Source organism: Pieris napi, chromosome 20 (assembly GCF_905475465.1).
Source record: "Pieris napi chromosome 20, ilPieNapi1.2, whole genome shotgun sequence".
Classification (NCBI taxonomy): domain Eukaryota; kingdom Metazoa; phylum Arthropoda; class Insecta; order Lepidoptera; family Pieridae; genus Pieris; species Pieris napi.
Genome location: NC_062253.1, coordinates 7,513,717 through 7,526,570, shown reverse-complemented (window position 1 = coordinate 7,526,570; position 12,854 = coordinate 7,513,717). Strand labels below are relative to the sequence as shown.

Below are 12,854 nucleotides of genomic sequence, written 5' to 3'. Positions count from 1 at the left end.
TTTTTGCTACTTGTTGATCAAATGTTGTGGAGACTCTACTACACATGCATGCGAAAACTACTAGTAAATAATCAAGGCTAATATAATGCAGAGCAGTGTTGGCCTAGTGGCTTCAGCGTGCGACTCTCATATCTGAGGTCGTAGGCTCGATCTCTGGCTGTGCACCAATAGACTTTCTATATGCGCATTTAACATTCGCTCGAAAGGTGAAGGAAAACATCGTGAAAAAACCGGCTTGCCTTAGACCCAAAAAGTCGACGGCGTGTGTCAGGCACAGAAGGCTGATCACCTACTTGCCTATTAGATTTAAAATGATCATGAAACAAATTTTGAACTCTGAAGCCGACACCAAATTAGGATTGTAGCGCCAATGATTTTTTTAAATTATATAATTGCTAATTGTTCGGCGTCATTTCATTTATTCACAAAATTTATATACTTTAATTTTTCTTATTAGGCTTTGAAAATTCCTATCGAACTGTGTTGTGACTTAACAGTGTTAGTCAATAGTTCGATAATAGTTAGCCAATATAACAAAAAGGTAGTTCAATCATTCTCAAAATCATTATCAGAAAAATTAATTTTTCGAACCTGTGCTGGATATTGAACAAGAATATAATGAAGAAAGGAGAAATAATAAATATTTTTATCAAACCATATTTAATTATAAAACAAAATGTAAATCAATTATGCACCGAAACAGTATTATTAATTCAAATATAATTACTGTTTCACTTGTTTTACACTGTATAAAGTTATCCATATATGTATATTCTAGTTCATCTCTTCATAAACAGTTAAGGCAAGTTATCAATTACTTAAATAAAAAAAGCTAAATCTAAAATTTATGTGCATGTTTTTTATATTACAAGTATACAAATGTTATAGAAAGAGGTAATAAACTGGTTAATTAATGAATACATTTTTGGAAACTGTACATATTCCAATTTATAAACAAAAGTTATCTTTTATCGCAAGCTTTTTGTATCATTAGCGGGCAAAGTATCCTTCTGACTATAGCTAATTTTGAAACAAAACTTTAATAAAAAGCAGAATTGAATCATTGTTGAATCAAATGTTTTTATTCAATTAATACAAGGTCAATTTGCATTTAAGATCTATGTTTGTTTGATGGCATAAAGTTCAGGTTCTTATGTTTGTTATTTTAACTTTAGCAGTAGCAAGCATGTTTCTAAAAATAAATGATAAAATGTTTGTTTCTTTTAGATTTTAGTGCTTTCGTAAAATTTGTTACAGCACTTAGGATACTTTCTCTTGGTGTCTATAATTCCTTTCTGTATACTTAGTAATCATCTTTCAAGTCTCCATACTTATAAGTTTTCTTATCAACTCTTCCATTATCATTATTGATAATGGTATCAACGCCACCACCGCTCATTTCACCGTTGATATTAGACGAATGTCTGTATGAAACGAAGGATCTGCCGCGAAATTCTTCATTTGGGCCGGGCCTGTATTTTGGGATAACTATGGGGTCGATTTTTGGTACAGGTGGCAGTGGTATGAATGGAACCTGAGAAAAAGATAAATGTGAATACGAGATTTCAATCTTAAGATTATTGACAACTATTTTTGAAAAATTTTCACTTGGACTAAATTAGTATTTTATTTTTGTTATTTTAGTTATACTCCTTCCCTAACACGGAAAAGGGGCCGTTATTACGTTAGTACTATAGGGGCAGGGGGTCTTTGATTTTCTTATTTGGTGATTACGTCAACAGTAATTTACGTTTTTACACATACTACACACATTGAATGCTTGAAAACGGATTGCACTTTCGAAACAGTGTTTGAATTAATAATGGTTTGATAAATATATTGATTATTTTATGTTTATTACAGAAATATTATTTCACCTTTCTTCATTATATTCAAATCAAAAATCATTTATTCATGTAGGTAACACAATGTACACTTATGAACGTCAAAAAAAAGAAATATTCATTAAATGCTTCTAATTTTAAGAAAATCAAAAACCCCCTGCTCCTATAGTGCTCACGAAATACTTAAACGGCCCAAAGACTTTATTATAATACTAGCGACCCGACCCGGCTTCGCACGGATGCAATGCTGATACTAAATTCAAAGTGCTATAAAGTATAGGGAGAACCGCGGCCTCCGACGCGCTGCGTCCCGCAATTTTTAAATTTGTAATATCTTCGAAATATTCATTTAAATCATATACTGTAAAGGGCCATATAGATCTATATTAAATGAACAATGTATTCAAGGTATTTAATTGGTTAAGGATTAATGCTGTATTGGTTAAAATCGCTTCGAAAATTAGCCATTATTTGTCGTAAAAAGTAAATGACAAAAAAAAGTTATTGTGGGTTATCCATAAGAGATAGACATATACCATCACGAACTTTTCTGTAGATCTTTTCAATGTGTACAATACTTAGTACATTATTTTGATAAAACTCGTAGGGTTCAGCCTGCGTTTGCAATGTAAGCGGAAAAAATTTAATTATTTACGACATCACATTAGAAACCTCAAAAATAACAGTACTTCTCCACTATTTAATGGATGTTATTATACATATAAACCTTCCTCTTGAATCACTCTATCTATTAGAAAAAACCGCATCAAAATCCGTTGTGTAGTTTCAAAGATTTAAGCATACAAAGGGACATAGGGACAGAGAAAGCGACTTTGTTTTATACTATGTAGTGATGTACTTTTATTGAACTTTATTATTGACAAAAGAATTAAATATACATAACAAGTGATGTAATAGAGGAAGCAAAAATCAACGGCTATAACTGCTTTGAATTAGTATGAAAAAGTGTGTAATTATAGGTTAATAGATTATTAGCACTGACACACCAACCTACCAATTTAGACACGGCCAAACATGCATCCATATTAAAGAAGTTATGTTACAGCTGGGTAATTATAACTAATAGAAATACATAAATATTATCAGTATATTTTAAGTGTCATTAAAAATAAAGCTTTGTACAAAAATATGCTAATAGGAGTAATTCGTCATTTCCTTTCAATGTCGAATTTATTGCATTGGAAAGGCAAGCCAGGTCTATGACCGTCAAAGGAAGAATGATCTTTCTTTGACAGCCATAGACAGCTCTTTGTCTTGCCTCCCATGATTCTTCAAACAGAAACTTACTGAACGTTCATGTTCACTTAAATTTTTTTTTAATACTGATGATGATGATAGGTACATCCATCCTCTTGCCATGTTAAAATGGCAACCATGGAGACACGCGTTACTCAGTTATTGATTTACAAGGGTGCTACGGATTAAACATTTCTTCAACGGAATGTGACTTTAGCTATCTCTTTTTCACAACGTAGTGGTTAGCGGAAGACAGTATTACGGTAAGAGTCTCAGCGCCAAGTGTGACTGTTCTATGCCCAAAAGGTTTTGAATATTGTATTTAACTTTGACTCACAGGAGTCATGGTTGTTATAGCAATAGTTTTCGATTCCTAATCATACCATTGGTACGCTGTGATATATAGTCTCACATATTATACATAAGCTTAAAATGCATTAAAACAAAGCACGAAAAACACACACTGGTTTAAAATCAAATTTACCTTTATTTGAGGAAATGGGGGTACCGGTAAGAGAGGTAAAGGTAACTGAAAATGTATAAATTAAATTTATAAACGGAGCGATTATTTTATTAAACATTAATTTTAAGTTAGTTTACCTTTATCTGTGGAAGTACCGGAAACTGGAATGAAATTTCTTTATTTGAATCGAGTGTGAAATTGAACTAATAAATTTACGTTTCCCTAAGCAATAGTTTTGTGATGAAATACGGAAAGGAGTAAAAACGTTTGCCATAAACTGTCCTTATTTATGACGTCATTGTACAATGTACATGTAATAATTAATACAAAGGAGAATTGTTTTAGAATTATTATTGTAATGTAAAAGCAACGCAAATTTGTTATGAATACGATGTTTTTATACAAAAGAAGCAAGAAAGAAATAATTCTTAGTAAAGTTATATTTTAAATTTTACGTGTATTAGTATTTTAAGTAATATTTCATGCATTCATGCATTACAGAGACTCTCTTACCTTAGGTATTTTAGGTTGTGGAAACTGTAATATTAATACAAAAAATTAAAATTACCGTAATTAAGTTAATATATAGCCTCTAAGTTTAATTAAATTAATCATTAAATAGATATGAAACTTAAGTAAGAAACAATAAATCCAGCATCAAGATTGAAGTTCAGTTGCTTACCGAAGACCTGTAACAAACAAATTGTTAAGTCACTTGATTAAAAAACAATTGAAATGCGTAAATTGGTTTTCATTTTTATATAATAATATTATTTGTATGGCGACCACTGTATTGTTAAATGTTTAGTATATGTAAGAGCAGTGTTGGCTTAGTGGCATTAGTGCGTCACCCTCATCACTGACGTCGTAGGTTCATCCCCGGTACTAATTGACTTTCATTATATGTGCGCATTTAACATTCGTTCGAATGGTGAAGGAAACTTCGTGAGAAAACTTGGCTTGCCTTAGACCTAAAAAGTCGTTAATCAACTACTTGTCACACATATAAATAAACTTTTAAGAATCACACTAAGATAAATTATAACTTACACTATATTGATGTTGGAGCCATCATCGGGGTCTGTAAAGAAATAAATATTATTAAAATTCTATATTTGCAAATTGGTTGGAATATAATAATTAGTTTACTAGTCCAAGGTAAAAGTTGTCGGTCCATTGTCGCATTGGGTGTGTATGAGCCAAGGCACACACACACACACACTGTACACAAGAATTGCAATATTGTTTATATTATTCTTCTAGCTTGTATTGTTTTTCTAGCTTGTATTATTTATCTAGCGTGCGTCTTTCACCTTGAGGTCGTAGGCTCGAATCCGGCCGTGTAACAATGGTTCACACACAGTTTCATCTATCGTCGTTTTACATTATCAGATCGATCCGCAGTACTACATATAATCTATACTAATATTATAAAGAGGAAAGTTTGTATGTAAGTTTGTAACGGATTGGCTCAAAAAGTACTAGTCCGATGTTAAAAACTCTTTCACCAATTCAATGCCACATTATCACTGATTAATATAAGCTATTTTAATTGCAAGAAAAAAATAATAATCCCTACTAAAATTACAATAATGTTACCCAAGGTGTAAAAAAATGCAAGTTACATCTTTCATCGTATGCGCTGCGAAAACGATTGATGATAACAAAAAAATGTTCCAGAATATTAAAGAACATATCAATATCTACAAAAAATCCGGGACAGGTCGCTAGTTATTAATATAAAGTGTTCTTACATGTATGCTCCTCGATCACCCCATTGCGATTGGTAATAATTTTTGTGCCACCCCCACGTTGCACTTTCCCATCCTGACCAACATTTGTGAAACTAGACGAAGATATGGCAACACCATTGTAATTGACTCCAGGGCCACCTCGCTGGTTGATTATATCCTCCGGGGAAAATGTGGGAAATGTTGGGAAAACTATCGGTTTGATCGGCGGCATCGTAATTGAAGGGAATTGTGGTTGCTGAAAAAATAGATCAATTATTAATATTATTTGTTCGGATTATCATTTCTAAATTATGTTTTACAAAGTGTCAAAACATACACGATTTTAATTATTACTAAAACGAAATAACTTTTAAGTACTTACCCTAAAACCATGGTTGCTGGAACAAAAATATGCATATCTTAGATTGAAAATCAATACTTCATTATGTAAAAGCAGAGAGAATTTTCCTTATTGATAAGCATGATGTTATGTCTAGCGATAACAGGAAAAACTTATCAAATTGATTACTTATTTAGATATAATTAATTAATTTCACAATTTTCTATTTAACTTACTTTTGGAAATTTCCATACTCGTTTTGGTATTGATTCAGGGCTGAAAATACAAAAGGATGGTTAATACATTTTAAAATCTAATCTCATTTCGGAAATACATATTATAATTCCATTTTGATATGTATTATAATATATATATTAGAACGGTTATAAGAAACCGAAAGGGCCCAGTGGGAAGAAGAAAGACAGGATGCCCACCGAAAACTTGGGAGGATGAAATAAAAGGGATAGCGGGAAAAAACTGGAAAACTGTAGCAACAAATAGGGATAATTGGAAGAATCTGGACATGGACTTACTGTAGTTTAGTGTACTCGAATAAAGGCTATTTTTATTTATTTATTTTATAAGAAGCCGATATGGCCTGGACCTTTATAATAATCATAGATAAAGATGCCATAACCAAAAAGGGCCGTTGCATTAAAAATCTTCTATCTTTCATACTAAATTTAAAACTTACCGTGTGTACAAGTAACGGCCAAAAAGGCGACGACACATCGAAGCGCCATCGTTAGCACTTTCAAAACTTTGGACAAACTAAAAATGCCTGAAAAAATTACTCATTTAAGTACTCATTGTCATAACAACTGAACAAACAGTGTAACGAATAGTTCTGGGAAACAAGAATTATGTACTTTGAAAATGTATGACGAAAATGTGTGAAATGTTATTGTAGAAATCTTTTTGAATCTAGAATGTTTTGGAATTTACACTGTAAAATGGAACAGTATTTGCACAGTATTGCGATTGTGCGATTCTTATTTTAAAAAGTTATAATACTCCAGTCAAATTACGAAATAAATAAACATGAGCGAACACAGTTTGGGGATTTTGAGGATCGATAGGGGGGTGTATTCTGAGCTTAAATTCCAATTTGAGGGGTTGTACTGAGGTCAGCTCAAGGTCATTTCGATGGAAACGCGTTTAACTCGATATCTCGAGAATGGTTAGTGTTAGGCGAAAAATTATAGAGACCTTTTCTTTTTCCAACAAAATTTACTAACTTTTTTATCTGAAACTTTTTTTTATAACATTAATATTTTTCAAGTTATTACTCCCGCAAGGCAAAAATTTTACTATTTTTTCCATTTTTCGTCGTTTTCTCCCCAACCATTCAATTTTATTAAATTTTACCGACCATCGAAGTGTAGAACTTTTAATTATGAACAATTTTTTCCCAAACTTTTTTCCGTAATGCCAATACCTTTAGAGTTACAGATTACTTTACCGAGCGAAATCCGCTCCACTATCGCAATATAAAAAGGTCAATCTATTAAACTATTTAAAATTAGGTATTTAATTTGGGTAAATTTGGGTAAGAAGTAAATTAACAATTAAAACTGTTTCACACATTGTGCCAAAAGTGGCCGGCCTATCTGCATCCGCACGCTTTGCCGCATTTGGTTTTGCATTTGCGCGCAATAGATCTCAGTAAATTATCCGGAGCTGGTTTCAATGACATCGCTATCGGCTGCAATCAACGGGGGGTGCGACGCCAGCCCCATTCCTCGGGTTTCAGATAATTTTCCAGCCAGTATTAAACTCGGTAGAAACACCTCAACGAGTGGAAAAATGCCGCATCAGAGGTAGGAGGAAGGGATTCTAATTTAACCCTCCCACTGCCTGCCATTTTTTATATCCCTTATATCGGAGCTCGTTGAGATTGGTACAATTCGTGTCATCTGCCTTGCGATACAAATTCAAAATGAATTGTTCACCTTATGAAGCGATAGTCGTTTTATCTGCTTTGTCTTGCAGAAAAACTTCATTTAACAAAAGCAAATCCGGAGATTTTTTCAATGCGGTCATTGTTTTCATCTTGCCTAGGTTGAATGGTGCCGACGTTGTGTCGCAACCACTCGCGTGCAAAAATCAAAGGTTTTTGCGGCATTCGGCCCATATATCGGTTTGAGGCAGTATGGGCTATGTGTACCGTCCGTCGATTTGCCTCGGCCAGGTTTTCTCAAGTAAATGCTGTTGCAGTCAGCAAAACCAGCAAATCCACATCCTCACCAATAACAACCACAGCACTATACTCCTGCGAAATTCTCTTAGCCGTACTGATAATTAGACCATCCGCATCCTCTACGGCTTGCTCCACCTCTATGTCTGATTTGATGAGAACCGTTTTCAGTAGTGAGATGAATCTGGTCTTATTGCTCTCGTTGCCTAAAAACTTATCTGTGGATACACGTTGCGACAATGGCGCGGATTTCGCTCGGTAAAGTAATATATAACTACGAAGGTATTGGCATTACAGAAAAAAGTTTGAGAACAAAATTGTTCACATTTAAAAGATCTACACTTCGATGATCGGTAAAATTTAATAAAATTGAATGGTTGAGGAGAAAACGACGAAAAATGGAAAAAAAAGTAAAATTTTTGCCTTGCGGGAGTAATAACTTGAAAAATATTCATGTTATAAAAAAAAGTTTCAGATAAAAAAGTTAGTAAATTTTGTTGGAAAAAGAAAAGGTCTCTATAATTTTTCGCCTAACACTAACCATTCTCGAGATATCGAGTTAAACGCGTTTCCATCGAAATGACCTTGAGCTGACCTCAGTACAACCCCTCGAATTGGAATTTATGCTCAGAATACACCCCCCTATCGATCCTCAAAATCCCCAAACTGTGTTCGCTCATGTTTATTTAAGACGTTTTTAGCCATAATTTGACTGGACTATAAACAATTTTTATATTCACAATAATTGTTGGAAGGGACAGTTGCGTATTTTGCTTATAAAGAATTATCAATGAAATGGACACAGTCTGACCAACACTTGAAATGTATTTTTGATGTATGTACTATAAATAATGAATTCATGTATGTTTGACGTATGTAGGAGCAAGACTAAGAGAATTCTGTACATATTTGTACCTTTTTATTCGACTTCAAAAAGTCGTAATTGTTATTTTTTATTTAACATTTTTGCTGTGCATAAATGGGAGAAGCTTAGTGCTCTTAGAAATTTCTTTTATAGGCTTTCATTTAATATGCTGTATATTAAATGGTGAGGATGATTCTTTAGATTTTAAAGAGATACATACTAGTAAAACGTTAAAATTAGACTTGCTATTTACGAGCTTATAAAACAATTTTCATCTATAATAAGATACGATCACCTACATATTATGTAGGTGATAAACAAATGATAATTTGAAATAGTACAAAAACCTAAGGTATTTAAGCAACACAGATTTGAAACCTCGAAACCTCGAGTCGAGTCTCGAAGTAACGTTAAGACGTAATAAATATTACATAAAATACGATTTAATTATCGTTATTAACATATTGTCTTGGATTATGACACCCTTGGTAGCTATTAATATTCACTATAACACCTAATCCATTAGGATTATTATTAAACAATAATAATATTGGTACGGATAAATAATAATTCCGTAGGCAGCGTTTAGGCCCTTTCTCCACTGCTCCGGTCCGGCGTCGGATACCGGAATCAGTCATGAGAAAAATATCGGAAGGCCGGATTGCGCTTCTCCACTATATCCGATCCGACAATAATCGACATTTGTATATTTATCATGCAACACTTATATTAACTAAAACCCATATACTTTATTTTATTAATAAAACGTTCTAAATTCTGAATATTTTATTGCTCTGGCAAGTTTATTACTTTTTTTATATTGTCTATCTTAAAATAATTTAATCTACTTAATAAATAGTTCACTAATACTATGGTATAAAAATAGAAATAATTAGCAACTTAATTTGGTTTAATGGTCCAGGTTATCCAGATTCTTTCAAATTTAACAATAACTTTAATTTAACCTGTGAAAAATAATTTATAACCTCTTAGATACTTGGATATACTTGGACCGATAAAACACCGCGTTCCGATCTAGCAAGTTATCGGATCGTTAAAAACCGGACGCCGGAGTAGTGGAGAAGCACGTTTGTGAGTTTCTAAATCGGATCGGTAATTAACAGTGGAGAAACGGCCTAACTGTGTGCGTCTCTCAACCCTGAGATCCGCTCGAATTACAGCTGTGCAACGTACATTTCTTTCTATTTGCGCATTTAACATTCATTCATACGGTGAATAAAAATATGGTAAGGGCACAAGAATTAAAGGCGTCAGGCTTAGAACACTGATCACCTATTTGTATATTAAGGAAAAAAAATATCAAGAAACCGATCCAGGCATTTAATCTAGCCTAGATCAAGAGTTGTTGATCGTAAAAATCTCTATTAAATCCTGTAGCTTTATCATACCCACCCATATTTCAACCTGTCAATATATCAACCTGTATTCATTATTTACATTATAACTTATTTTATTTAATAAAATGTACATAATATTTGTAAAAATCTTATAAAGCATAAGTCGATTTAATTAACATAATAAATATGTACAAATAATTGGATAATTTATAAGCACAAAACTCATCTCCGGGCTAACCTGTTTTAATGCCAATTCATTTTCCTGTTAAAGTTTTAACCTTTTATTTGTATGTTTACTAGCGCACCGATTCGATTTGCTCGAATAATATTTTTTTTTACTAATCTGATCCTTTATCCTTAACGGGCGGTCATAAATATGGGGCTCATATTTGGAGGTCCTTAACCGGGTATTCCCCTGTATATTAATCTGCCAAGCTTTAGTAAATCCCGTATTACTTTATACATATTTCAAATGTGTTTTACAGTTTAGAGTTGTATTGCGTATCTCTAGATGCTGTTGTCCAGTCACAACCAAGGAAAATGGACGATCTGTTTATATCTATTAACATTTGTCCACTTGCTTGCACGGAAGCCCTGATAGTTTAGTTGTAAACAAATTGAAAACCAACTTAAAGTGGTCACGTGATCAGGCAGATGGCGTTAATTTCACTATGATACCGTTCAAGCCTGTCAAAGAAGTCTAGGCTGCGCGGAAGTCGGAACGCAGTGTTCACCATAGCTTGTTAATCCTACACAACAAAACAAACTTATGTTTTGATTAATAAAATAAGTAATTATATAAAAAAATTATATTAAAAATTAAATATTTTAATAATAAGGTTGATCATTATGGGTGGATTCTGATAGAGCAACAGCCATTTATAGAGGTTATGAACATTTCAGTCGATTGCCCATGTAGCTTAAGGGAAAATTATAATCAAAATGCATTTTATGCGATAATCGTTTACAATGCACTATAATTGCATTTATCAGACCATTTACAGCATACGTTTATTGATAAATTATCAACTAGACACATCTTTTATGGAATGTTTATTTATTGGATCTTGTTTAAGTTTTTTTTTATGGCTCTAGCACGGTTTGTGCATTAGCCAGCGTCAAGTATAAGATTTTTATAATTCGTGCTTTTTGCCTTAGAAATTCGACCATGTCCTCCTCAATTAATTTTCCAAATAAAATGCACAATTTTTTTCACTTGAGTTTTTCAATCAATAATTTATTGTATAACCAAGTCGGAATGAAATTCTTTTTTTCCGAAGTCTCTATTCTTGGGGTCTCCCTTTTATGGAGGACCTGGAAATAGCTTTTATCTTCTAACTTAAATTTTATTTATCAAAACTAATATTAGTAATATAGAAATGTTATAATAAGAAGTAGAGAATAAAGGTTATAATAATTGAACAAAACAAAACAAGCAATAATAAATTTTATGAATCTATTTAGTATCCTTTTATTTTTGCATTCTTTTGCCCGTATTTCATAAGTTCCTATTTAAGTAATTCAATATGACAAAACTGCATTGTCTAAAATCTCTAAATGATTTCTTTTAATTAGGTTATAAGTAAAAATAGGCGCTTATATTTTTATAAGAAATATTAGTTATTCGAAATATTTTCTGTATAAAAATACACTAATAATTAAAAATCCTCGAATATCTGTGGGAATTCCTTAATTAGCCAAAAATAACTTTAACTTAAACTTTTTTGTAAGGCTTTAGTGGACATCTTTGTAAACATCTTTTTAAACAGGTTTTTATGACTCACACTTATCACTTTGTCTAGTGACGAAATCTAAATAAATAAATTATTTAAAAATATTAATTTACTTTTTTCTCAGGCGAAATATATTGATATTAAGTAAAATTATTAATTTACTTTTGAAGGCATCGCTTGTTAATGTATTATGTGAAGAAATTTCCTCAAGCCTTGCAAACTTGTCTAGCGAACACAATAGACTATGTTCATGTCACTAAACAAATTTAGTAGAAATTTAATTATATTATTAGTCCCGCAGTTGTCCCATTATTAATAACAGATTTTGGGATTTTAAAATTATAGCCAAGACTTTTGTACTGCAAAGAAAGTATTAAAAAATGTATACTATGCGCGCACAACGTATGAAAAAAATCTTCATAATTGTAAACTTGTACACAGTTTCACACTCAGATTTGATTTCTTGATAAGGAAAATATAAACTTACTTATTAAATACAGGAAAAACGTCCGACTGCCTTTAGATCACATAACAAAGTGAATATTAAACGTGACTTGGATATAAAAAAGTTTTATGCATCGGAAAATAAATCATACAATGCAACAAAATTTGCCGAACATCATACATATAATGTGTAACTGTATTAAACTATCACTTTCGTGTATCTAGGACCGAGCAAATATTTAAAATAATGTAAAAAACCTGTAATAAAAAAAAAATTAACGGATATAAACATGAATGTGAAAATGATTACATGATTTATATTATTCGGGAATTAAGTTTGGCGGTGGTTTTTTGTACGGTTATTTTCAAATAAAACACTTTGTTTGAAGCTGGGTAACAACATAGCTTATAACTAACATAACATTAAGGTTTGTTGTTGTTAGGGTTGCGCACTAACAAAAACTAATTTGGCTCATCTAAGGGTTCATAAACCTAAGTGACACTACAATACAAGTGAAGTCGAGCTTATTGGACAATATCGGAAACAAGAATATTGTCCTACAATTTATGAGCCTCCAGTTGGGCATGGGCATGTTTTTCGCGCCATGTGTACGACGATG

At 32.3% G+C, this 12,854-nt stretch overlaps 1 protein-coding gene across 5 annotated transcripts; it reads right to left on the bottom strand.

The window, feature by feature from the left end:
• Window positions 1–641: 641 nt before the first annotated feature.
• Window positions 642–12,424, bottom strand: LOC125059685. 5 transcript variants are annotated; one of them, XM_047664218.1, is made up of 11 exons: window positions 12,278–12,424; window positions 6,332–6,418; window positions 5,874–5,913; window positions 5,680–5,695; window positions 5,319–5,553; window positions 4,615–4,645; window positions 4,247–4,253; window positions 4,078–4,101; window positions 3,702–3,725; window positions 3,586–3,630; window positions 642–1,534 (listed from the first exon to the last, which is right to left on the bottom strand). In XM_047664218.1, the coding sequence occupies exons 2-11, from the start codon at window positions 6,378–6,380 to the stop codon at window positions 1,304–1,306; spliced, it is 702 nt and encodes a 233-aa protein (XP_047520174.1). In that variant the 5' UTR covers window positions 6,381–6,418; window positions 12,278–12,424; the 3' UTR covers window positions 642–1,303. The 5 variants fall into 5 exon arrangements, with proteins under 5 accessions (XP_047520174.1, XP_047520176.1, XP_047520175.1 ...); XM_047664220.1 differs by lacking the exon at window positions 3,586–3,630; XM_047664219.1 differs by lacking the exon at window positions 3,702–3,725.
• Between the last annotated feature and the right edge of the window lie 430 nt (window positions 12,425–12,854).

Bases quoted from the DNA above. Each gene is read 5' to 3' on its own strand.
- LOC125059685 (XM_047664218.1), bottom strand. From the start codon at position 6,380: ATGGCGCTTCGATGTGTCGTCGCCTTTTTGGCCGTTACTTGTACACAC. The intron at 4,646-5,318 runs GTAAGAACACTT...ATTTCTTTACAG, and splicing joins GGTGATCGAGGAGCATACAT to ACCCCGATGATGGCTCCAAC. The intron at 1,535-3,585 runs GTAAATTTGATT...TCTTTTTCTCAG, and splicing joins CCCCATTTCCTCAAATAAAG to GTTCCATTCATACCACTGCC.